Here is a 27458-nt window from a genome sequence, read left to right as displayed (position 1 = left end):
AAAAAAAAAAAAAAAAAAAAAAAAGATTAAAAGCATGCCAAATACATGCTGATTAGTACACACAGTCTTATTCCTTTACCTTGCTACTTTGGTTTAAAAGCCTCTTCAAAACAACTTAAATTATGAGGATGATTATAATTTTTGTGACTTTGTTTGAATTAAAAAAGAAAAAAAAAGCTTAAATTACATATAAACAACATTAACTAAAGGTATAATGAGGCTCAGGTATGTCATCATGTGGTAGAAATTGCAATGCCTAGCTATACAGTACTTAAGACAATATATGCAAATTAAAAATCATGAATTATGTTTATGCATACAGTTATAAGCATAAGGTTCATTAAATAAGTTACTACAGACAACATGTTTGTAGATACACATACTTTATCTTGGTATACCTATTAACCCATATCTGTGTGCATATTTACATGTATATTAGGAATCTAATAGAGAGAACTTAAAAAAACAAAAAAAAACTCTACCCCGAAGATTCAGTCTTAGTTTCAGGAGGAACCCTGGAGACAGCAAAGACAAGGTGAGTTTCAATTCTCAAACTAGATTTCCATTTCTGGAAATAACATTCTTATAACAATACAAAGAGAGGATGCAAAATCAAAGCAATATTTTTTTGTCATGCTTTTCTCTCTTTATAACGTCTTTATCTCTCCAAATCATATGTACAGTTAAGTCTTCATAACTCTCAAAATTTTAAAGGAATGTCAATATTACTGAAAATAAAGTAGACCTTGGCAAAAAAAAAAAAAAATCCTAAGCCTATGTGTTTTCAGAGAGGATTACACAACTAAGAACTATCAAAGCAAAACATTACTTTGCGATATATTGCAATATATTGCAATATATACTTTGCAATATATTGGTACATATTCATTTACCAATAAGTGGCATTTTAGAATTAGGAGGGATTTTAGATTTCACAAAACGTCAAGTTAAAGGACCATCCCAAAGGGTTCTGCTGGAAGAGGTGGGACCAGAATCTAGTTAAAATGTGCTTTACAAGTTATGTAAAACTCAGTGTGAATAAATAGGCAGTAGTACTGGTATCCTTCTCCCAGTGGGTCTCCAGTACTTCAAAGAGGTTCTTCGTTCCACCCTAACGTGGCTTCTGTAACCAAGCAGGACTCTATGGGGCCTTCCCAGGACAGACCCCTCCCCCATATCCTCTGCTTTAGCCCCTCTCTGAAGTACCTAGATAATACAATAGTAACTGATGCACATTTCCTGAGTAGTTTTACAGATGCAAAAACCCCACCAAATGGAAGACATGAACTACTTGATGACCATGAGCATGTAGCCCCCAAGCCTACCAGGGCCTAATGAGTGATAATGTCAACCCCTCTCACACGGCCCTGTTACCTTACCATCAACCAGTCAGAGAACTGTGCACAAACCCTGGGACTCCCCTCCCTCACCTTGCCTTTAAAAATGCTTTCCTGAAACCCACCAAGGAGTTCCCGGTGTTTTGAGCACTAGCTGCCTGGGCTCCTCCCTTGGTGCCCTGCAATAAACACTGCACTTTCCTTCACCACAACCAGTAGATTGGGTTTATTGCAGGCAGGTGAGCAGACCAAAGTTTGGTTCGGTAACAACTTCCTCCAGTGGTTCATCATTTTACTGTTTATTTCCTTAATGGCACTTATCACTGGGTGTAATTATCTTATTTATTTATGTTTTACTTATTTTGTTTCCTGAACTCAAACAGCATCTTGAGGGAAGGGGACTACCTATCCACAGTGGTTAAGCAGCACTGGCCATGAAACCATACTCCTTCAGATGGGACTCGAACCCTCAGTCTCTGACTTAGGACAGGACTCAAACCCAGGTGCACCTCAGTTGGGACTCAAATCCACAATCTTCCAACTGAAACTGAAACAACACAACTCAGATGGGACTTGAACCCATGTGCCAGGACTCGAACCCATTTTCGCCTCAGTTGGGACTCAAACCCACAATCTTCCAACTGAAACTGAAACCACACAACTCAGATGGGACTTGAACCCATATGCCAGGACTGGAACCCAGCCAGAACCCAGACAGTGGGACTTGAACCCACGGTCTTTTAATTGAGATCACACACCTGGTCTCAGGATTTAATGAAGTTCACGTTCTTTACATCTCAAAGAATTCAGTGACAGACAAAGTGATAGGCAAGAAGTGGATTTATTTAGAGAGATACACATTCCATAGACAGAATGTGGTCCGTCTCAAAAGGCAAGAACGGCCTTAGGAGAAACACACTCCACAGACAGAGTGTGGGCCATCTCAGAAGGTGAGAGGCCCCAAAATATGGTGTGGTTAGTTTTTATGGGCTGGGTAATTTCATAAGCTAATGAGTGGAAGGATTATTCCAACTATTGGGGGAAGGGGCAGAGATTTCCAGGAATTGGGTCGCCGCCCACTTTTTTGCCTTTTGGTTGGCTTCAGACATGTCACGGCACTGGTGGGTGTGTCATTTAGATGCTAATGTATTACAATGAACATATAAGGAGGCTCAAGGTCCACTGGAAATCAAATCTTCCGCCATCTTGGACCTAGTTGGTTCCAACCAGTTTTTGTCATGTCCTATGGCTATGTCATTCTTTTAAAGGTTGTGCCCTGCCCCCTTCCCTCCTGTTTCAAAACCACACAGCTTGTCTCAGGACTTAATGAAGCTCAGGTTCTTTGTGCCTCGGCACGGGAGGAATCAGGCGAGAGACAAAGTGATAGGCAAGAAGTAGATTTATTAATACCCTTTGTAAAGAGGTTGCAGAAAAACGGGGCATGAGAAGATGATCATGTCCCAGGTCTCAGGTGAACCCCTGGGACAGGCACCAAGTGAGGGTCCTTGGCTTCGCACAGGAAAGAAATCATGAGTGAGCCATAGTAAAGTGAAAGCAGAGATACACATTCCATAGGCAGAATGCGGTCTGTCTCAGGAGGCGAGGGCCCTGAGGTGCGGCAATTTTTATGGGCTGGGTAATTTCACAGGCTAATGAGTGGGAGGATTATTCCAACTATTTTGGGGAAGGGGCGGGGATTTCCAGGAAGTGGGCTACCACCCAGTCTTTGGCCTTTTATGGGCAGCCTTGGAAATATCTTGGCACCTGCAGGTGTGTCATGTAGCTAATGTATTACAATGAGCGTATAATGAGGCTCCATCCTCCGCCATCTTGGGCTGAGTAGGTTCTAACCAGTTTCTGTTGTGTCCTCAGTGACTGTGTCACTCTTTTAGTGGTTGTGCCCTGCCCCCTTCCCTCCTGTCTTAGGCACATGACCAGCAGAGGAAGCATGCAACCATTTGCAGAATGAAGGAAACGATGGGTGAATTGCTCAAGAGAAGTTACCACTGACTGAGCCTCTGCCAGACACTGTGGCAACTGCTTTACCATAGAATGTGATTCACACTCCTCACTACAATCCTGTGAGGTAGGGATCGTCACTGGGGCCATCGTACAGATCAAAACATGGAGGCTCTGAGAAGCTGAGCAACCTCCCTCCCACATAGGGAGCTATGGGCGGGGAAGGTGAAACCCAGGTTTACTTGACCTCAAAGTCTCAGGAGCGGAGGAAGAGAGCCTGTTTAATATGCCAAGGCCACACATCTGCAGGACAGGGAAGGAGGACGGAGGTCCAGCTAGAACGAAGGGAATGGGCAGGAACAAGTCAGCAGAGTCAGCCCAGGAGGGTTCAGTACATCCAAGAACCAACTAAAGCCCAAGCTCTGGATAAAGTGGTGTGTGTGTATGTGATCTTTAAGTCACTGGAGATGAGGGGGTGAGGGATATGGAGAGGAAGGGGCATCCAGGCAAAGAAAACAGTATTAATAAATATTAATCTGGAGAATGACGACAACTTAGATAATTTGGTGGGACTGAAACAAGGAGGGTAATGGAGCTAGGAAAGCAAGACAAGGAGCTTGATCATGAATAACCTTGTGTGGCTTGAAAAACGGGTTTGGATTTTATTCTGTTATAAGCAACAGAGATCCACTATCAAGTTTTAAACATCTGAGCAACATGATCAGCTTTGCATTTTTGCAATATTACTCCAAAAATGAGTTTGGAGTGATTCAAACCTGAAGCCAGATTTGGGAGACTATTTCAATAACCCTTGTGACGGGGGCCTTAACTGTTTACTTTCCGGTAGAGTGAACAGAGGAATAGCTTTACCCAAATAGAAATGGGTTTGAAGAGGGAAAAAAAAAAAGTAGTCCAGTTTTATACACAGTTGAGTTTGATGTGATCATGGGATACCTAAATTGCTCCTCACATACACATTTGAGAAATCCTAGATTAATTAAAAGTTTAACTGTTCTCCTCACTTCAGGACTTTTCAGTGCCTTCACCATGCTATAAACCATATGCAGAGGGAGGATGTAACATGCAGTGTTTACCAAACTTATTTGAACAAGAATATTTTCCCCAGACTATTAACATTTCTCAGGACAATGGGGTTGCTTGGGAAATGCTGTTCTAGAAGTTTGCAACTGTATTAAAATTAGAGAACAGAGACTTTTTTTTGAACTGTCTCAAAAGCAGTTAGAAAGCAGACCAAAAAATGAGCCTGAATAATCACTAAGGTGTAAAGAATGAGCCTTGCATGGCTCAGCTTCTTAAGGTGGTAAGAATGGGGAAATCTGCCTAGTATTAAGGACCCCTGTGAACTATACTATCAAAGAGAGTGAAATAGATGTAGAGATTGCTTAAAAAGTCAGCTCTGTCCAAAAGCAAAGGAGAAGAATACTGCTAATGACACAGAAATTGTCTTAACAGCCAACTAGACATACACATTAGGGAAGGCTAGAAGCTGTTTCCTCGGTCTCAGCTTAAACAGACACAAATGAGGCCCCGGAACAAGCTTTCTTTGTTCAGGAAGGAATCCATGGAGAGCTCTCCCTTAGTTATGTAAATACAGGCAAGCCACCTACTGCTCAGGAGGGGAAAGTAAAGGAGGCCTTTGTGGATGGACAGAGGTTGACTCTTCACAGTATCCCTGCTAGGCTGTCCGCTGGAGGCTGAAAGTTGGCTGATTTGCCGGGCAAGTCCAGGGCCGCCTTGGACGGAAGACCAGAGATCCCGAATGCTGCTCTGAGAATGAAAGTTGGTACCCCTGTGGGGGCTGCCTAAGGAGGCCCTGACCCTAGATCACTGGCAGGAAAGGATATCAGGAGCTCCTAGACAAAATTCACTGCACAGCTAGAGAAATTTGGCCTGGCCAGGCTCAATGCTGAGGCTAAAATGCTGTGGGGAAGGCGGGAAGCAGGCTTGGGTAGTGTGGGGCTAAACAGGGCACACCAGCATCAGAGCTGTCAAAGGCACCAAGCAGGGCCCGTCTTCACTAGCACCGGGCTAATGGGCCATCGACTGGAGGTCGAGCTTCTCATGGTGCTTCGAAGCAAGACTGATTAGGGCCCAAATGACCGCAAAAGTCCCAGAGATTCCTGAATAATTTAGGATGGGAAATGCTTTCAGAGAGAAATGTCAAACTTCTAATAAGAGTAGGAGATCAAACAAATAATTATTTAAAAAAATACCAAATGATTCATGCTGGGTACATAGGGATATGAGAAAAAATGTTTCTAATTGTTGATCAACGTGCATGCAGTAGCCAATAAGGATCTTTCAAACCATGCCACGGTGAGGTCCCTGAGGCCACCCATGCCCAAGAAAAGCTCAGGAGCCTTTGGTTGGGAGGGTTTTCTTGTAACCAGAAAAGCCAGGTAGATTGCCAAGAAGATATACAGGTAGTAGGAAATCATTACAGATTTTCAAGTATCTAGTTTCACTGTGTCGGGATGCAATGAAATGTGCTTTGGAGGGTGCACTTCCCAACACACACATAGGACTGGAAGCGGGGAATGAGGATATGGAGATTACCCAGTCATCCAGGTATAAGTGCTGAGGAGCTGGCCTGGGGTATTAGTACACACTGGGCAGGAAGAGGTCCTTGTACCCTTCTTTCCACATATACCCTGAGGTGTACAATTCAGGCTGGGAAGGGTGAAAAAGTGGAAACACACAAACTTATAGGACACATCCTGAGCAAATACTCTCATAAGACATGATAAGGCATTACAGATGAGACAGAAATTGAAGAAGAAATGAAGCCCTATTCATTTCCAGGTGAAGGATTTAGCAGCCTCTTTAAGTCTTTTTACCCTGAAGTTCTAAGGTAATCTTCAAATCATTCTGTAGAGTCCAAATATATATACTCAGCTGCGGGCCTCAGGAAGAAGTGAGTTCTCATCTGCAGAGGCATGCATGCCCATTTTCTTGACCCTGTAGAGCACAGACAAACATGGGAAGGATGCCTGATGACTCAGAGCCTCTTCCAAATCTGAAGAGTATCTATGATACTCCTTGGGTCAAAGGTAAGGAAGAGAAAGCATTTACCACGAAGCTCAATGGCCCTTCTATGTAATTATTTACATGCTGCAAAACAGAGATGTTCTATGACTCTGCGTATCTCCTCTTCTATATATGACAGAAGATGGAGACACTACAGAATGGTCTCCAAGTTGTGTGGAACGTTGGTAACAGAAGAAAGGTTAACCTATCTACACAACTGAAATCATGTGATGGACAAAACCAGGTGAATCACTTAGATTTCTCTCACTACTGGTTGGAAAAACTAAGGAAAACTGGCCTGAGGAAGAAGAAAAGGAAGACTGTCTTGGCTCGTGTCACAGAAAAATCCACAGATTCATGTATTTGGCTTTGGGCACAGCATGAGTCCAGCCTCACATGATACCACTAGGATCCTCCTCAGCTCTGCTGACACTGAACTGGGTTTGTTTTGAAACTACATGTGGTTCCCAGATGGCCCTAGCCCCTCCAAGCCTCATATCCACACAGTTCCATGGCAGGTGGAGAGCAAAAACAAAACTGGCCCTGCCAATGTCTTAAACCATCATACAGGTCCTGAGTGACCTGCCCCATCCCCAAACTCATCACTATGGCCAAGGGGATGGGATATTATAATTGATTAAACCACCCAAACTGGGCTTCCCTGGTGGCGCAGTGGTTGAGAGTCCGCCTGCCGATGCAGGGGACGTGGGTTCGTGCCCCGGTCCGGGAGGATCCCACATGCCGCGGAGCGGCTGGGCCCGTGGGCCATGGCGGCTGGGCCTGCGCGTCCGGAGCCTGTGCTCCGCCACGGGACAGGCCACAACAGTGAGAGGCCCGCGTACTGCAAAAAAAAAAAAAAAAAAAAAGAAAAAAAACCACCCAAACTACATGATTGGCAAAGGGAAAAGGGAAAAGGGTGCTTTCTCAAAGGAGATCCAATGTCACAGAAGGAGGGAGAAAGACAGCTATGCAGGATACAATAGATTAACACTGTAGCACAGTAGAAAGAACAAAGTTTATTTCCCAAGCTTGCTCCTCCAATATCATTAGTTCTTGCATTCAATTCAAAATTCAACTCCTATGTTTACCACTGAACCTGAAGCCCATTAACACCAGTAATTATAGTTGTAATAATAGTAACAATAAGAGTGAGAACAGCTAATATTTACCGAGTACTACACACTTTGGACCTGGATACTCTTTTTAATCACTTTACATACATCATTTCATTTCTCACCTAACCTCAATTTATAGATGAGGAAACTGAAGCTCAAAGAGATTAAGTAGCTTGCGCAAGATCACATGCTATAAGAAGTGCAAACTGCAATCCAACTCAGAAACCATGTTCTTAGCCAAAACACGACACTACGTCTTCTCAATTAATGTTCTTACCTGAATCCTTGAGCCACACCTAAGCCAATGCTCTGAATTCCTTTAGACATTGCTTGTCCTGAACCTGAACACATAGAAACTACCCTACCGCTACTAATAGCAGCTGGAACTACCTTCAGCCAGCTGTGATTCTCTTTGATTCAAGAAAACATATCACCTTACACTTGTCAGGTGCTTTACAACACTTGAAACAACAGATGTGACCTCTGTGGGTAGCAGGAAGTAGGCCCTTATATCCACCTAGAGCTGCCAGGGGAAGGAACTGACTTCATCGCTCATCTGCACAGCAGCAGCAGCCTGATTTCTGTTACTCACTAGAAATGTTCTCATTAAAGAAAAATCCCATGTGTTTCTGCACTGTAAGTGTGCCAACAGACAGCTCAGCAGGAAATGTTTCCAAACAACAAAAGTGTTAATCAGAAAATGACAATCTAACAGAGGAACGGAAAATCCTTTACATGCAGCATGAAAGTGAGCAAATTTACAGATCTTGTTGCAACGTAAAAAGTAATTAATAATTTCTAACATTCCTGGGGGGAAAAGATTTTTTTTTAATTACATTTCTCAAGCAGAGAGGTCAACTAATAAGATTTTAGTTTTTGTTCTTGTTGTTACTAGAAAAGGATCCATCTTTTTGAAAAGTAAGAAAGTAATGATTTTTCAGGACCACACAAAAACATAAACCCAAAGGCAGAGAGAGGTGGTAAAGGCTCTTAAAAGGGCACCTAAGCTCCTCCCACCTCAGAGCAGGGAGAAGACTCAGCAGGCTGAGGCCAGGACTCCACCTCTGGCGGGAACCTTATTCAGCATAGTTGACCCTTCAACAACAGAGGGCAGGAAGGTGTTGGGGGCACAGATCCTCCCCACAGTCAAAAATCCATGTATAATTTAGTCGGCCCTCCATATATGTGGTTCCTCCGTATCCACAGTTCTGCATCTGCAGATTCAACCAACCACGGACCGTGTAGTATTTATTGAAAAAATATCTGCTATAAGTGGACCCACACAGCTCAAACCCCCATCATTCAAGGGCCAACTGTATTTAACAATCCTGAGAGTCAGACTTAACCTCAAGGCCTGTCTCTGCTGACTCCTGAATGAGTTCAGGTTACTAAACTCATTCTCCATCCTTGCATGATTTTTAACCAAAGTATAGAAAGTGTTCAGAACTATTCTAATTTTTGTTGATATATGAGTTTATGTCATTTTAATTAATGTTTATGTCAGTTTAATTAAAATCAATACCCTATTTTCAGTGGGTAAAGAGCTCAATACTAGAAATTAAAGTTAACACTGAAAGGCAAAATTATCATAAGCCCTTCTAGAGCACCCAAAATGTGTGCTCTTCATTATCTCATTAGTGAAAAGGAAAATTATCATTCATTCATGTTAACACACGCAGTATCCTAAATATAACTCATGCAGTATCCTAAATCTTTCCTCTCTTTCCAAAGATAAAGTATAATTAGATTCCAAGTGACAGATCACTTGTGCTTTTTAATTTCATATGTTCCTTTGGTGTTTCTCCTGTGAGTTCATCCTTTTCCCTAAGCAAGCATCCACACAGGAGTGAGGTCCAAAACATAGGCAGTGGACAAGAAAAGCAGAGGGCTGGGAAGTCAGAAGCCCTGAGCGCCAGATCCTGCTCCGTCCCCAAGCAAGGAGAACTTGAAGTCACCATTTAACCTCCCCACCTCCAAGTTTCCTCATCTGAAAACTGGGAACACTTGCTTCCTTCCTTCACAAGACTATTATGAGAATCAAATGAGGTCAGTGATCTGAAACACTCTCCAAGCTTCAAAATGCTAAAAAAACATTAGATACTGTTAGTGCAATTAATATATTCCTAGGTGAAATGGTACCAAGTATACATGGATCCTAGATTTACTATTTGTATGAATTAAGGCAGACAGGGAGCAGAAAGAGATATTTTTCATTTTAAATTAATTGAAAAACTTTAATTATGCCTCAAGGAACAGAGAGAAACAAACTAACCTGTCTACCTCCTACTAAAATTGATATTCACAATACCAGAAATTACTTAGTCTCTAAATTAGCAACCTATTCATTTTTTTTAACTTAAAAATGTTAAACTGGGGCTTCCCTGGTGGCCCAGTGGTTGAGACTCCGCCTGCCGATGCAGGGGACACGGGTTCATGCCCCTGTCCCGGAAGATCCCACATGCCGCGGAGTGGCTGGGCCCGTGAGCCATGGCCGCTGAGCCTGCGCGTCCAGAGCCTGTGCCCCGCAATGGGAGAGGCCACAACAGCGAGAGGCCCAGGTACCCAAAAAAAAAAGAAAAAAAAAAAAGTAAAAAAAAAAAATGTTAAACTGCATGAATTGTCCAAGATCCATCACTTACAATCTAGGATTTGTAAATGGGGACAATACTAGAACCTACATGGTGGGACTGATATGAGAATTGAGTCAATACTTGCAAAGCACTAGGCCCATGCTGGTCCAGGGTACTGGCTATGGAAATGTTTGCTCTGTTGTGCAGCAGTGGAGAACCAGTCAAATCTGGGATCAAACCACTGCTCCAATCTCTACTAGATATGTGGATTTCAGACACAGGTTTGCTTATCTGTACAAGGAGGAAAATAATAATACTGGTACGTACACCTCATAGGGTTGTTATAATGATTAAAAAATATATTTGAAGAGTGAAAAGATATCTGCTACATCAAAAGGGTTCAATAAGTGGTGGCATTGGTGGTTTGGCTTAGAGATTATGTTTAGTAGCAATAATACTGGTAAATTATGGAACAGCCCCTTAAATTCTTTAATTTTCAGTGGTTCATTTAGGTCAAATACAGTTTGGAAGAGATAGCTGCACCAATCTTGGCAGTAGCAAAAATGTATGTAATTTTAAAGTGGTAAATATAGGATCAAGTTCTATCCACAATCCCAGGTTTAATTCTGTTTCAGACTTACCACTGCCAAAATATTTTAAGAAGCCAGAACTATGATTACCCATGAGAAGCATATGGTTAATTCCTTTATATTCAACTTTCTATAACCTCAGCTCTCCTACAAAGCTTCCACTGTAGGAAGCTAGCATGCAATGTTATTCCACTAAAACAAAGCCATGCATTTCTAAACAATTTTTATGACTTCACAGTCTTTGTCAACACCATTTTGTGCAAATTCGAACAAAAAAAAAAATGAAGAGCTTTTTGAAAAGCTTTAAAAAGTCAAGACTTTTCTTTCACTTTTTTTCATTTCCCCACAAGAGAGGGAGGAAATAAAGGAAAATCAAAGAAGATTTTTTTAAAAAACTAGGAGGAAAGGTCAAAGAACAGCAAAAGATATCTTTATAAGCTGTTAAGACATTTTTCTGGGCCAACAGCTTAGAGGACTGTCCACTCCACCTGGGATTCTCTCTGATTGCTCTTTGTCTTCATGGCTTCACTTCATGGCCATAGACAAATGTGCCACCACTTCTTTACAAGGAGGCTTGTAACTATCACTATATGTTATCCTCCATCACTTTTTTGGACCTCAAGACAACTAAATCACAGCTGGCCAGAGAAAGAGGAATCCTAAAAACCGTATCCTTATACCCATTTCCTTTTGTACAGACTTCTAAGCAGGCAGGTGGTCTGATGATGGAGAAGACTGCTGAAGTCCAGATCACGAAGTGACCAAGAGGGAACCCACGCCTTCCTTCTCCCTGGGCAGGTTGGCTTCCCCATACTTGCTGCATGTCAGCATCAAATTTTTTACATTTCTGTTTCAAGTTTGTGCTATTTATTCCCATTGCCAAGCAAACTAATCCACTGCTTGCTTTTTATTTTATAATAAAAATATTACACTTAGAGGGGTGGGATAGGGTGTGTGGGAGGGAGGCTCAAGAGGGAGGGGATATGGGGATATACATATGCATATGGCTGATTTACTTTGTTATATAACAGAAACTAACACAGCATTGTGAAGCAATTATACTCCAAAAAAGATGTATAATAAAAAATATTACATCTTAAAAATCAAATGAAGTGTCACTCTCAAACAGCCTTTTGATGAGATACTAGCACCTGAATTATCAGCGTAAGAGCAAACTTCTCAAGATCTTTTAGGTTTTTCCCTGCTTATTTTCATAATGCAATTATGACATCAGGGGTTACCTAACTGCCTGACTCTTTTATGGCTTCTCAGACACAAGAAGTTTAACTTTACGCCCAACCACTTCAAAATAAATGAATGTAACTTTTAAAAGCTTGATTTCTATCCTTTTCCTTTTGATTCTTTTGAAAGGAAGTCACCTATTATACACAAGTGCTTGGTGTACATATAAGTAATAAGAGCAAACATTAAAACCAATTTACATGTGACAAATATCATTGAAATCCAATAATCTAACATGTATCTGCTGAAATCCAAGCAATAGGCGTTATTCAACAATCTCAAACATTTCAGCGATTTCATGTGTTCTGCAAGTCACCTACCCAAATGCCAAAACAGGCAACAGAACATTCTCAACTTCCAAAAATTAGTGGCCTTTCAGGTTTGGAGAAGACTGGAGGGAAAGAATACTGGTCCTCAGTCATGACAGCCCAACGAACTATCTAAGAGATGGGAAATAGTAGTCCTGCCCTCCGAGATAACCAACAGGAAAAGTTACCTCTGGATAAAAAAATTCCCCTTATACTGCTTTAATAAAAAATAATAATAATTCTAATCTCATTTGGACAGTCGTTGCTATTATTTTTTTGGCTAAGCCACCTACATGTAAAATTTAACTATATAATGCAGATACCACTTCAGTCACATGTCCTACTTCAAGATAAGAAACAACAGTCATTTGATAAAATGTTCTTGAATTTAAAAATACATAAAAAATAAAATGTAATTACCTTTCCAAAGTCACGGACATCAAACAAGTCAAACGCCTCAAAGAGTTCACTCTTTCTCATTCCAAACGTCTCGCAACAGGCCGTGAGGAATGTCCTTATGTTCTTCAAACAGAGAAACTGAGGAATGGGAAACAGCTATTAGTATATAGCAAATCATTCTGAATGCTACCTATCCTCTGTCACGCCCAGAATGCTGGGGAAATGCCAACGAAGAATCCATCCACTTTTCAGGTTGTTTCCAATTACTCCTCATCAGTACTTAAATGAATACCCACTCTCTCCCAGGCACTGGTGACACAGCTGTGAACAAGGCAGACGGAAGTCTGCCCTCAGGATACTTACATCCTAATAAGAGGAGACAGACAAGAACAAACTCAGCAACAAAAACAAAGAAAAGTAAATATTTTTATTTTCATATGGTGATAAGTGCAATAGAGAAAAATAAAGCCAGGAGGAGGGATCAGGAGTGCTGGGTGAGGTGTGGGGAGCTTCAGCGAGATGGTTAGAGAAGGTGTCAGTGAGAAGAGGACAGATAAGCAGCAGAGGTTTGAAGGTGGTAAAGAAGCAACCATGCAGAATTACAGGACAGAGTATTCAGACTAAAGTAGCAACCCATGCAAAGGCCCTGAGGCAGAAGCTTCTGAGGTTATGTCTGAGGAAGGGGCCAATGTGGGTAGAGCAGAGTGGATGACAAGGAGCAAGGCAGGAAGTGAGCTGGAAAGGCAATGAGGTCAGATGATGAAGGACCCTGTTGGACAGGCTTTTACTCTAAATGAGATGGGAAGTCATTGGAAGCCTTGGGACAGAGTCTGATATTTTTAAAGTTTTGTTTTTCTTTCTTTAAAAAAAATTTTATTGAGGTATAGTTGATTTAAAACTATACCTCAATAAAGTTTCAGGTGTACAACATAGTGATTCAAAATTTTTATAGATTATACTCCATTTAAAGTTTAAAAAATACTGGTTGTATTCTGTGTGCTGTACAAGATATCTTTGCAGCTTATTTTTTTCTAATAATACTTAACTCTATATTAAAAATACTACTATTTCAACAAATGATCAACATAAAACATTTAAATGAAATTAGTTTTAGTACTAAATCTTTGAAATCTAGTATACATTTTACACTTAACAGCATATCTCAATTCAGACTAGCCCCATTTCAAGTGCTCCATAGCCATACGTGGCTAGTTGCTGTCATACTGGACAGCACAGTCCTAGAGTTTCAAATGCAGGTTTGTAAACAGGTCCCTCTCACGTATACAAAATATGCACAGACATAGCAAGTACAAACTTCTCAGCTGAGCTTTTAAGGCCCTCTATAACGTGCCCCACCATTTCAGTCAGGCTGTTCTCCTTGTTGGTGCTCATTACTCCGTGTTCATTCCTGCCTCTATGCTTGAACTTTGCCGTTCCTCTTGCCAATAACCTCCTCTCTTTTCCCTTTCCCAGCTACAGTTCCATCTCCTTCTGGACTGCAACAGTTCCTACTGCTCTTTCTTCAGAGCTTCTTTTTTGTTGTTGTTGTTTTGTTTTGTTTTTTGAATATAGATCAAAAGGGGCTGGAGCAAGACTAGAGACAGTAATACCAGACAGGAAGCTATTACAATAATCTGGGTGAGAGACAGCCATGGGAAGTCCAGGTGTTCAATTTTGACTCTTAAATTTGAGATGCCTATTAGTCATCCAATGGGACACAGGGCAGCAGAAAGCTGGATATACAAGTCTGGAGTCCAGGACACAGGTGTGTACTCCAGACTTAAATCTGAGAGTCTTCAGAGTATACAAAACATTTTTAACCATGATGTTATCTGAGATGACTTTGGGAGAAAGAAGAGGGGAGGAGGGGACCTGGTGCCAGGTCATCTTAGATCAGGAAAAATGGACGAGCCCACAAAGGGGCAGAGAAAGAGAAACCAGTAAGGAAGGAGAACAACCAGGTGAACATGTTTTTCCTGAAGCCAAGTAATGAAGGTGTTTCTAGGAAGAAGGGGTGATAAGCTGTGTCAGCTGCTGCTGCTACTCAAATAAGATTTTGACCTGGGAATCTGGCTGTGTGAAGGTTATGGGTGCACCTTGACAAAAGCAGGTTCCATGTGGAGGATGGGGGTGGGGAAAGGCTGAGCAGAGCAGCTTCAAGAGACAATGGGAAGAGAGAAAGTAAAGATAGAATATAGATTCTTAGGAGTTTTGCTGCAAAAGGGAACAGAGGATTGAGGAGGTAGTCAGAGAGAAAGAGGTCAAGGAAGGGCTTTTTAACAATGGAAGCTGTTACAACATGTTTCTATTTTGACAGGAATAACTTGATAGAGGGGAAAGACGGTCACGCAAGAGAGAGGGACAGTTGCCCAAAGGAAGTCCTTGAGTGGGCAAAGGAGAAGGGTCTGATGCTCAAGCAGAGAAACTGACCTTGGAGACCATGCTCAGCTCATCGATACTAACAGGGACAAGGGAGAAGGCAGACGCTATCGCAACTTAGACAACCAACAGAATTTACTTTCAGTATCTAAAATGCAGATCCACCTATGCATAGTACCCACATATCCTGAAAGTGAATTTCGGAAATAGTAGTTGCAATGGCACACGTAAAAATAAAATTATTAACCTCCAATAAGTGAGAGATCTATTAGCTAATTATTGCATCTTTGCCTTTTTTTTTTTTTAAAGCACTGTCAATATTTTATTTTGTTGTTGTGTTTTCCATCTTGGTTTGTTTTTTAATTTGCAGAAAGCACATTTTACTTCCCCTACTTTGGAAAAATTCAGATTTTTCATGGGCTTAACACAGACATAGTTTTACCCTTTACAGGAATCCTTCTTGAGGCTTACGTATTTCAGGAGGGGTTAAAACCACAGGGGAAGCATCATAAACCCTTTGAATACAAAGGCAGCAGCCAAACTGCACATACAGTTACTGCTTTCATTTTAAAAAATTCATAAGAGAACTTTACAACACGGAACCACTCTACATGTAGCTCTTTCACATAGAATTGCTTATTTACAGATTAAAAGCCTTGCATTCTGCCAAGACAGACAATAATTACTCTCCTGGGGATTATGCAACATCTCTCTTGCAATATTTTTTACATAATTAAGTGCCCAACTCATAGCTCACCAAGGAACAAAGCATAATTGCACATGCTACCCTCTGAAGATTTCACACCAAACTCAAATTTTCCCCTGCATAGGAAAAACTACAGTAGACCTCCATTCAAGTGTTTTGATCATTAATTCAAAAAAGTATCATTACTGAAAGTAAAAGAAAGAAATGTTGTCATTACGGTATGCATACAAGAGATGATTTAAAAACAGAACTTTCCCTCACTTTTGGAACCAATCTTAACCTTATTTGCCCCTTAACTAATTCAATTCTATTTAATTCCACAAATATTTACTGGATTTGAAGAACGTCACTGGTATGCTCTCGCATTTCCAGGCAATCATCAAGTTTGGTCACCCCTTTATTTATGTACTTTTTCAGTCAACAGGTTTTGAATGCCTACAATGTTCCAGACACTGGAAATGCTAAAAATGAGTAAGACAAGCTTCTCTATTAATCACAGTTGGAAATTTTCATAGCTTTCCCAAAATTGGCTAATAACACTAGGATCACACTTCCCTTAATGGCTCTGTGCAAGTACAGGAACAGAGTTGAGGGATGGAGGGAGTGGGCCCTAATGCCATCACAAAAGACCTGGACAGAGCTGGACCTGTCAACCTGCCTGCCCACCTACCATCAGACTTTTGCTTTGTTTTCCTTACGTTGAACCTTCTCCTTTTCCAGTTTATTTTCTAAAATTTCAAACCAAAAGAAAAGTAGAAAGAATAGTACAATGAACACTCCATTTACACAACAACTGTAACATACTGCCATATGGGTTTTTGCGTGCCAACCATATCTCTATTTATAAAAATTCATATGTGAAAGTAAGTTCAGACACCATGGCACTTCACTCCTAAATAATTCAACATGCATCTCCTAGGAATGAGGATATTTTCCTAAATACCTACAACACCATTACCACCCCAAGAAGATAAACAACAATTCCATATTATTTCATATCCATTCCACGTCCAAATTTCATCAGTTGCCTACCCTGTGTCTTTTTTACACTATCCCACCCATCCACACCCAATCTAGGGATCAATTCAGTTTTACCCATTATATTTGGTTGCTTAATTTTATAGTACCTTTTAATCTAAAAATCCTACTGCCTTTTTTTTTTTTCTTTTAATGACACTGCCTTTTGGAAGAGTCCAGACCTAGGTATCTTATAGAATGTCCCGCATTCGGCATTTGTCAGATTATTTCCTCATGGTATCATTAAACTTATTTCCCCATCACTTATATTTCCTATGAACCAAAGCTAAGTCAAGATACAAGTTAAACAATTTTGGAAAAAATATTTTATACTGTGAACTTCACAGCCCATCATATCAGAAGATACAAAATGTTAGGGTAACCCATTATTATTGATGCTAGGCTTGATTACTTGGTTAAGATGGTTATTGTCACATCTCTCTATTGTAAAGGTACATGTTCCCCTTTACGTTAATAAAGCCTGGGGGTGATAATTTGTTACCATGTGGCTGTCCTATTTCCCAATAATTTTTCACCATAGACTTAGCATCCACTGATAACCCTTGCTTTGATTATTCCATTTGGGACTGCAAAATTCTATCATTCCTTCCACATTTATTAGCTGGTATTCTCACCTAAAGACAAGCTTCCCCTGCCCTCCACCCTCCTTTTTTAATATTTGTTTGTGTAATAATTAATTGCCATCATTATTCTTTTTGATGTTCATATTGTCCCAAATTTGGCCACTGGGGTTCTCTTCTGTGACCTTTTGATGACTCCATTAGTCTTTGTTTTCTTACATCAAGCTGTCCCAGGCCCACGCCATATTTTCTCTGCCCAAGTTCTGCAATCAGCCGTTTCTCCAAACAGTTCCATTTCAATTTATATGGTAAATGGTAGTATTTAGAAAACAAAGGCTGAGCATCAGACTACTCGCAAATTAGATGAGCCAATTATATCAAATGAACCAGTAACTCCACCCTTTTCTTAAGCAATCTATCACTTGGAACAGAAAGAGTTAATGTAAACAAGAATGGCCTAATTGATCTTCAAAATACCTCTCCAAATCCTATCATTTTCTTTATGGAATACCTAATAAGCAAACTCTTATCTCACTCTGTTAAGAAAGAGAAAACTTGAATTCACTGAAGACTGGTGATCAGAGTTTCTTTCCGCCTAGGGATGTTGTTGATGTTTTGACAAGCTGATAGTTCTTTGTAGCATCCGCAGCAGCTTAAAACCCTCCGTATTCAGACCCGATGCACAAAGACAGATACACCTCATTATTTCAGCTCGTAACCATACCTTACGTTTGACCAAAAATTATACAACTTTGCTAAATCACCTAGTTGATTTATAAGAGAGAACTTTAGGATTTTTTAGAATTTAGGATTAGGATTTTAAAAACCAGAATTAAATAACTCTAGGATTTTTTAAATAGTAAATATATCCACACATGATAGTTACCAAAATCAAGGACACACAAAAGGTCTAAATAGCATTTTCTCTCTTAACAGATATTAATGAGTTGCCTTTTATGAAGTTTCATAAAACGTCATAAAACATCGCCCCCCTCAATTGGGTACTTATTTATTTATTTATTTATTTATTTATTTATTTATGGCTGCATTAGGTCTTCGTTGCTGCACACAGGCTTTCTTTAGTTGCGTTACGCGGGGGCTACTCTTCATTGTGGTGCGCGAGCTCTCCATTGTGGTGGCTTCTCTTGTTATGGAGCACAGGCTCTAGGCACACGGGCTTCAGTAGTTGCGGCATGTGGGCTCAGTAATTGTGGCTCGTGGGCTCTAGAGCACAGGCTCAGTAGTTGTGGCGCACGGGCTTAGTTGCTCCAAGGCATGTGGGATCTTCCCGGACCAGGGATAGAACCCGTGTCCCCTGCATTGGCGGGCAGATTCTTAACCACTGCGCCACCAGGGAAACCTGGTTAATTAAATGAAACTGCCAAGAACTGGGTATTCTTAAAAAAAAAAAATATGACCCAAACTCTGCCCTCAAAAGAGATATTGTAGTCCGGCAAAGCGTACAGACAAGTGAACACGGAGTTACATAACAACATGGCAAATGCTATGAAGACGGCATTCAAAGGTCCCTCGGGAGTCCTGGTGTATCAGAGACAGCCTTCTGGAGTAAGCGATCAAGGATGACTCCCACTCACTGCAGGGTGAGTGGGAGTCAGCCACAAAAAGAGGGGGAGTGGTTGATGTTCAGGGAGCAGAAGGGAAAGTGCCAGACTTGGGGTGTGAGGGCGTCCAGGTAAACGGCACAGGATGGCATGAGGATGAGACACGACAGAGAATGGACTGGTGGGGGCGGGGGAAGGGGTTCAGAATGGACACAACCCTCTGGCGGGCAGTGAGAGCAGGGCTGGACAGGACAGCTGGGACTTACTGAGCAAGCCCAAGGGATGTGGGCTTTATCCTAGAAGAAACATTGAGGTTTTTAAATAGGAGAGTTGGAATTCTCAATTTTGCACTGTATGACTACTGTAGTCATTTTTGAGTGTTTGCTATGTACCAAGCTCTATGCTAAACGTTTATGTCTTTTCATCCTTACAACACCTCAATCAGGAAAGTTTTATTTTTTTCTTTCGTATATACAGAGGCTTAGACATTTACCCAACTTTATATAACTGCATATGCCAAAGTAATGGAGTCATAATTCAAATCCAGACATTCTAGCTACAGAGCCTATATCCTTATCTACTCTGTTATACTAGCTCCATTTTGAAGTGTGCAGAATTAACCGTTTTTCTTTTCTCTTTATTAAGGAGATTATGTGGGGTAGATAAGACAAGAATAGGATGCTGTCATATTCATTTAAGGAAAAAAATCATGGTGATTTGGACTAGGATGGTAGAAGGAGAAAGGGAAAGAACTCTATAAGGTAATATGGAAAGGAAATACCTGGTAACTGATTGAATATGGGTGGGGTGAAGGGAGTGAGGGAGAAAAGAAGAATTAGGAATCATACCCAAAGCTCTGTCCTGAATACTGCAAGGACACTGGGGGTGTTCCCTGAAAATGGTAACTTAGCAAGTTAGGGAACAGAGTATGTGGAAAGGGACCACAAATTGAGTCAATTAATTCTTGTCTTTATCTGAAAAGGCCTGGTAAGAAGACACTCCACAGCCTCTGTCTCAGGTATATCCAGTGACAAGTAACACATTCTAATATAGCCCACAGTCTTCAGCCACCATGCTCACACTCTCTGCTCCTTCAGAAATTCATCAACAGCTTGCTTATTTATTACGGGTTGAAAAGCACTCAATAAAGACACAGAAAACCTTCAAAGAAGAAAGCTTAACACGTTCAAGGTCTGAGACACCCTGAAAATCATACATCAGGCCAGAGCTCTCTAGATTAGAAAATGTTTCATAACCAAATAGCTATCACAACAGAAGAAGCTAGTTGGCTTTTCATGGCCCCGCCTCTTAATCTTACCACTTCAACGCTAGTGATACTGATGTTACAGAAAGGAAACGTGTAAAGGTCAGGCTGCTAAAGTTCACTATAAAATGCTTAAAAACTCTCTTTTCCCTCTACTCCTTTTATAAAGTATATGGTTTCCTTTCCCTCTATGTGTGTAGAAACCATTTTGACTTTTCTCAACGATATGAATGCAAACAGGATCGCTTCCCTTTTTTATTTGAAAGAATAAACATGTACTTCTCTAAAATTGTTGGCAATAATAGTGTAAAGTTAACTGAGGCTACGTAACAGGAAAAACCTCCACAACTTAGGAAATGAGTTATTTCAATCTCAGCTGAGAAATGGTATCTTGTGGGAAGGTCGACAATTTCTAATACAGCTTCACAACCCTGCAGACGTGCTGACTTACTATAATTTTCATAGGAACCACCAACAGCCAGGCTGTCAGATAAGGAAGTCTTCAGGGTCTCATTTCGTGGTGGGCCACTCATCTCATTTGAAGGAAAGGCTCTGAATTTGAGAGTTTGGCATAATTCAAATTATGAGTGGCCATTAACAGGCTGATTGACAGTTTTGAAGGCACAGAAGAGACCACGATAAAGCTCATCAACAAATATTAAGGTACAAGGAGAGCTTTCCTTCTTAGCTGAGCCTCTGTGTAGACTTACTCAAGCCTCTGCCTAGTACCCGTCATTCTAACTCCTCCTAACTGCTCACCTTTTGTAGAATGAGCAGGCAGGAAGGCATGGAAGGGAAATATTAAGAAATCAAGTTTCTCCCCTTACTGGGGTTTTCTACCTCTGTCCCTTTTGCCATATCTTCCCCTCTCCCCCCTACATCTGTCTTTTAAAATTAGGTCAGCTAAATCTTACATCTTTTGGAAATTTTTTTTTTAAAAAGAAAGAAAAGAAGAATAATTATTATTTGTCTGAGGACCTCATTTGTCCCTTTCGCTTGTGAGTTAGGAGGTCCCCATAGAAGAGGCATCATCACCATTGTTCTATGAAGAAATCATATCTACAGGTGCCTTCTGAATAATTATAAAATAATTATGCTGAACTCAGCATCAATTCAGGACTGCACAATACCTTGAGTTTTCCTCTTGATCCTATTATTACAAATAAATGAAGACCTTAAAGGACACTCAGGAAGAAGACCAGAAATGCAGAAGGCCCTTTTCTTAGCTCCAAATTTTCACTCAAGTCCCTAAGCTAAAACTGCCATATTTTCAGTAAACTAAAAGCCAATATTTCCACTTTGATTATTGTCCAGGCTGCAATTCATTTTTAGAGGATAAAATTTTTTAATCAAAAATATAATAATTTAATAACATGTAAATTTACAGGGTTTTTTTGGGATTCTCACAAAAATTCTTTATGATAGAGTAGGTACAATTCTTATTTTACACACAAAGAAATCATTACTTAAAGAAGTGAATTGACTATCCCAATATATAAACAGCAAGTGTCAGCATACAAACTTTTTTTTGAATTTTTGAATTTTATTTTATTTTTTTTATACAGCAGTTTCTTATTAGTTATCCATTTTATACACATCAGTATATACATGTCAATCCCAATATCCCAATTCATCACACCACCACCTCCACCCCCCCTTGGTGTCCATACATTTGTTCTCTACATCTGTGTCTCAACTTCTGCCCTTCAAACTGGTTCATCTGTACCATTTTTCTAGGTTCCACATATATGCGTTAATATACGATATTTGGGGCTTCCCTGGGGGCGCAGTGGTTGGGAGGCCGCCTGCCGATGCAGGGGACGTGGGTTCGTGTCCCGGTCCGGGAAGATCCCACATGCCGCGGAGCGGCAGAGCCCGTGAGCCATGGCCGCTGGGCCTGCGCGTCCGGAGCCTGTGCTCTGCAGCGGGAGAGGCCACAGCAGTGAGAGGCCCGCATACTGCAAAAAAATAAAAATAAAAATAAAAATATACGATATTTGTTTTTCTCCTTCTGGCTTACTTCACTCTGTATGACAGTCTCTAGATCCATCCACGTCTCAACAAATGACTCAATTTCGTTCCTTCTTACGGCTGAGTAATATTCCATTGTATATATGTACCACATTTTCTTTACCCATTCGTCTGTCGATGGGCATTTAGGTTGCTTCCATAACCTGGCTATTGTAAATAGTGCTGCAATGAACATTATGGTACATGACTCTTTTGAATTATGGTTTTCCATAATTCCCAGGGTATATACCCAGTAGTGGGATTGCTGGGTCATATGGTAATTCTATTTTTAGTTTTTTAAGGAACCTCCATACTGTTCTTCATAGTGGCTATATCAATTTATATTCCCACCAACAGTGCAAGAGGGTTCCCTTTTCTCCACACCCTCTCCAGCATTTGCTGTTTGTAGATTTTCCGATGATTCCCATTCTAACTGGTGTGAGGTGATACCTCATTGTAGTTTTGATTTGCATTTCTCTAATAATTAGTGATGTTGAGCAGCTTTTCATGTGTTTCTTGCCATCTGTATGTCTTCTTTGGAGAAATGTCTATTTAGGTCTTCTGCCCATTTTTGGATTGGGTTGTTTGCTTTTTTAATATTGAGCTGCATGAGCTGTTTATATATTTTGGAGATTAATCCTTTGTCCGTTGACTCGTTTGCAAATATTTTCTCCCATTCTGAGGGTTGTCTTTTCGTCTTATTTATGGTTTCCTTTGCTGTGCAAACGCTTTTAAGTTTCATTAGGTCCCATTTGTTTATTTTTGTTTTTATTTCCATTACTCTAGGAGGTGGATGCAAAAATATCTTGCTGTGATTCATGCCAAAGGGTGCTCTTCCTATGTTTTCCTCTAAGAGTTTTATAGTGTCCAGTCTTACATTTAGGTCTCTAATCCATTTTGAGTTTATTTTTGTGTATGGTGCTAGGGAGTGTTCTAATTTCATTCTTTTACATGTAGCTCTCCAGTTTTCCCAGCACCAGTTATTGAAGAGACTGTCTTTCCTCCACTGTATATCCTTGCCTCCTTTGTCATAGATTAGTTGACCATAGGTGCGTGGGCTTATCTCTGGGTTTTCTATCTTGTTCCATTGATCTATATTTCTGTTTTTGTGCCAGTACCATATTGTCTTGATTACTGTAGCTTCGTAGTATAGTCTGAAGTCAGGGAGTCGTCTGATTCCTCCAGCTCTGCTTTTTTCCCTCAAGACTGCTTTGGCTATTTGGGGTCTTTTGTGTCTCCATACAAATTTTAAGATTTTTTGTTCTAGTTCTGTAAAAACTGCCATTGGCAATTTCATAGGGATTGCATTGAATCTGTAGATTGCTTTGGGTAGTATGGTCATTTTCACAATATTGATTCTTCCAATCCAAGAACATGGTATATCTCTCCATCTGTTGGTATCATCTTTAATTTCCATCATCAGTGTCTTATAGTTTTCTGCATACAGGTCTTTTGTCTCTCTAGGTAGGTTTATTCCTAGGTATTTTATTCTTTTTGTTGCAATGGTAAAAGGGAGTGTTTCCTTAATTTCTCCTTCACATTTTTCATCATTAGTATATAGGAATACAAGAGATTTCTGTGCATTAATTTTGTATCCTGCAACTTTACCAAATTCATTGATTAGCTCTAGTAGTTTTCTGGTGGCATCTTTAGGATTCTCTATGTATAGTATCATGTCATCTGCAAACAGTGACAGTTTTACTTCTTCTTTTCGAATCTGTATTCCTTTTATTTCTTTTTCTTCTCTGATTGCCGTGGCTTGGACTTCCAAAACTATGTTGAATAATAGTGGTGAGAGTGGTCATCCTTGTCTTGTTCCTGATCTTAGAGGAAATGCTTTCAGTTTTTCACCATTCATAATGATGTTTGCTGTGGGCTTGTCATAGATGGCCTTTATTATGTTGAGGTAGGTTCCCTCTATGCCCACTTTCTGGAGAGTTTTTATCATAAATGGGTGCTGAATTTTGTCAAAAGCTTTTTCTGCATCTATTGAGATGATCATATGGTATTTCTACTTCAATTTGTTAATATGGTGTATCACATTGATTGATCTGCGTACACTGAAGAATCCCTGCATCCCTGGGATAAATCCCACTTGATCATGGTGCATGATCCTTTTAACGTGTTGTTGGATTCTGTTTGCTAGTATGTTGTTGAGGATTTTTGCATCTATATTCATCAGTGATATTGGTCTGTAATTTTCCTTTTTGGTAGTATCTTTGTCTGGTTTTGGTAGCAGGGTGATGGTGGCCTCATAGAATGAGTTTGGGAGTGTTCCTTCCTCTGCAATTTTCTGGAAGAGTTTGAGAAGGATGGGTGTTAGCTCTTCTCTAAATGTTTGAAAGAATTCACCTGTGAAGCCCTCTGGTCCTGTACTTTTGTTTGCTGGAAGATTTTTAATCACAGTTTCAATTTCAGTGCTTGTGATTGGTCTGTTCATATTTTCTATTTCTTCCTAGTTCAGTCTTGGAAGGTTATACCTTTCTAAGAATTTGTCCATTTCTTCCAGGTTGTCCATTTTATTGGCATAGAGTTGCTTGTAGTAGTCTCTTAGGACGCTTTGTATTTCTGCGGTGTCTGTTGTAACTTCTCCTTTTTCACTTTTAATTTTATTGATTTGAGTCCTCTCCCTCTTTTCCTTGATGAGTCTGGCTAATGGTTTATCAATTTCGTTTATCTTCTCAAAGAACCAGCTTTTAGTTTTATTGATCTTTGCTATTGTTTTCTTTGTTTCTATTTCATTTATTTCTGCTCTGATCTTTATGATTTCTTTCCTTCTGCTAACTTTGGGTTTTGTTTGTTCTTCTTTCTCTAGTTCCTTTAGGTGTAAGGTTAGATTGTTTATTTGAGATTTTTCTTGTTTCTTGAGGTAGGCTTGTATAGCTATAAACTTCCCTCTTAGAACTGCCTTTGCTGCATCCCATAGGTTTTGGATCATCGTGTTTTCACTGTCATTTGTCTCTAGGTATTTTTTGATTTCCTCTTTGATTTCTTCAGTGATCTCTTGGTTATTTAGTAACATACTGTTTTGCCTCCATGTGTTTGTGTTTTTTACATTTTTTTCCATGTAATTCATTTCTAATCTCATAGCATTGTGGCCAGAAAAGATGCTTGATATGATTTCAATTTTCTTAAATTTACTGAGGCTTGGTTTCTGACCCAAGATGTGATCTATCCTGAAGAATGTTCTGTGAGCACTTGAGAAGAAAGTGTAATCTGCTGTTTTTGGATGGAATGTCCTATAAATATCAATTAAATCTATCTGGTCTATTGTGTCATTTAAAGCTTGTGTTTCCTTATTATTTTTCTGTTTGGATGATCTATCCATTGGTGTAAGCGAGGTGTTAAAGTCCCTCACCATTACTGTGTTACTGTCAATTTCCTCTTTTATAGCTGTTAGCAGTTGCCTTATGTATTGGGGTGCTCCTATGTTGGGTGCGTATATATTTATAATTGTTATATCTTCTTCTTGGATTGATCCCCTTGATCATTATGTAGTGTGCTTCCTTGTCTCTTGTAACATTCTTTATTTTAAAGTCTATTTTATCTGATATGAGTATTGCTACTCCAGCTTTCTTTTGATTTCCATTTGCATGGAATATCTTTTTCCATCCCCTCACTTTCAGTCTGTATGTGTCCCTAGGTCTGAAGTGGGTCTCTTGTAGACAGCATATATTTGGGTCTTGTTTTTGTATCCATTCAGCAAGCCTGTGTCTTTTGATTGGAGCATTTAATCCATTCACGTTTAAGGTAATTATCGATATGTATGCTCCTATGACGATTTTCTTAACTGTTCTGGGTTTGTTTTTGTAGGTCCTTTTCTTCTCTTGTGTTTCCCACTTAGAGAAGTTCCTTTAGCATTTGTTGTAGAGCTGGTTTGGTGGTGCTGAATTCTCTTAGCTGTTGCCTGTGTGTAAAGCTTTTGATTTCTCCTTTGAATCTGAATGAGATCCTTGCTGGGTATTCTTGGTTGTAGATTCTTCCCTTTCATCACTTTAAGTATATCATGCCACTCCCTCCTGGCTTATAGAGTTTCTGCTGAGAAATCAGCTGTTAACCTTATGGGAGTTCCCTTGTATGTTATTTGTCATTTTTCCCTTGCTGCTTTCAATAATCTTTTCTTTGTCTTTAATTTTTGCCAATCTGATTACTGCGCCTTGGCGTGTTTCTCCTTGGGTTTATCCTGTATGGGATTCTCTGTGCTTCCTGGACTTGGGTGGCTATTTCCGTTCCCATGTTAGGGAAGTTTTCGACTACAATCTCTTCAAATATTTTCTCAGGTCCTTTCTCTCTCTCTCCTCCTTCTGGGACCCCTATAATGCAAATGTTCTTGTGTTTAATGTTGTCCCAGAGGTCTCTCAGGCTGTCTTCATTTCTTTTCATTCTTTTCTCTTTATTCTGTTCCACAGCAGTGAATTCCACCATTCTGTCTTCCAGGTCACTTATCCATTCTTCTGCCTCAGTTATTCTGCTATTGATTCCTTCTAGTATAGTTTTCATTTCAGTTTTTGTATTGTTCATCTCTGTTTGTTTGTTCTTTAATTCATCTAGGTCTTTGTTAAACATTTCTTGCATCTTCTCCATCTTTGCCTCCATTCTTTCTCCAAGGTCCTGGATCATCTTCACTATCATTATTCTGAATTCTTTTTCTGGAAGGTTGCCTATCTCCACTTCATTTAGTTGTTTTTCTGGGGTTTTATCTTGTTCCTTCATCTGGTACATAGCCCTCTGCCTTTTCATCTTGTCTATCTCTCTGTGAATGTCAGGTTTTTGTTTTTGTTTTTTTTTTCATTTTCTCCAATCATGAGGCACTTGTATGGGTTATATGTAAATACTGAAATGATTAAGCTCATATATGTAGTGCTAAGTTGTAAAAACAAGTGCATCCTACATACCCTGTAGCACCTGGTTCACACCTGTGATAATAAGTATCTTGACTATATCTGTTTGCCCAACTATTGCTACATGAAATAAACATTTTTGAGATCAGAGACTACATTTATTTCATCTATGTATCCCCATAGCTTTTATAACAGAAACATTTTTTAATAAATTGATGCATGAATGATGATGCAGTTTATCTGCATAAAAGAATAACTAATCATCATTCCTTGGTAGCCAGCGAACTCATATTGAAATTTTACATTAAACTGTCACTGTATCCTCTTACTTACATGTTAATATATCAACATATCTTCATTATTAAATTACCTCAAAAGCCTTTTTAGAAGTTAGTGATGTTCATAATTATAAATAAAATAAAGACTTTAAACTATTAAGCATTTTTGTTCATAAGCATCATCCGGGTGGCCAGCCCAGATGATGGTGTATAATTCAGTGGTGGCCTGCTAACTGATTTTCAAACAGCATC

The 27458-nt window shown here is 39.9% G+C and overlaps 1 protein-coding gene across 2 annotated transcripts in view; it reads right to left on the bottom strand.

Moving 5' to 3' along the window:
* VAV3 (vav guanine nucleotide exchange factor 3) overlaps window positions 1–27458 on the bottom strand; it is a 399772-nt gene that overhangs the window by 299870 nt on the left and 72444 nt on the right. For both annotated transcript variants that reach the window (XM_007449344.1, XM_007449345.1), the window contains exon 2: window positions 12590–12706. In XM_007449344.1, the coding sequence (XP_007449406.1) occupies window positions 12590–12706 (117 nt within the window). The remainder of the gene's footprint in view (window positions 1–12589; window positions 12707–27458) is intronic.

This window comes from Lipotes vexillifer, unplaced genomic scaffold (genome assembly GCF_000442215.2).
Source record: "Lipotes vexillifer unplaced genomic scaffold, Lipotes_vexillifer_v1.1 scaffold393, whole genome shotgun sequence".
NCBI classification, from domain to species: Eukaryota; Metazoa; Chordata; class Mammalia; order Artiodactyla; family Lipotidae; genus Lipotes; species Lipotes vexillifer.
The sequence above is the reverse complement of the archived record's forward strand: the minus strand, read 5'-3'. Positions and strand labels throughout refer to the sequence as shown.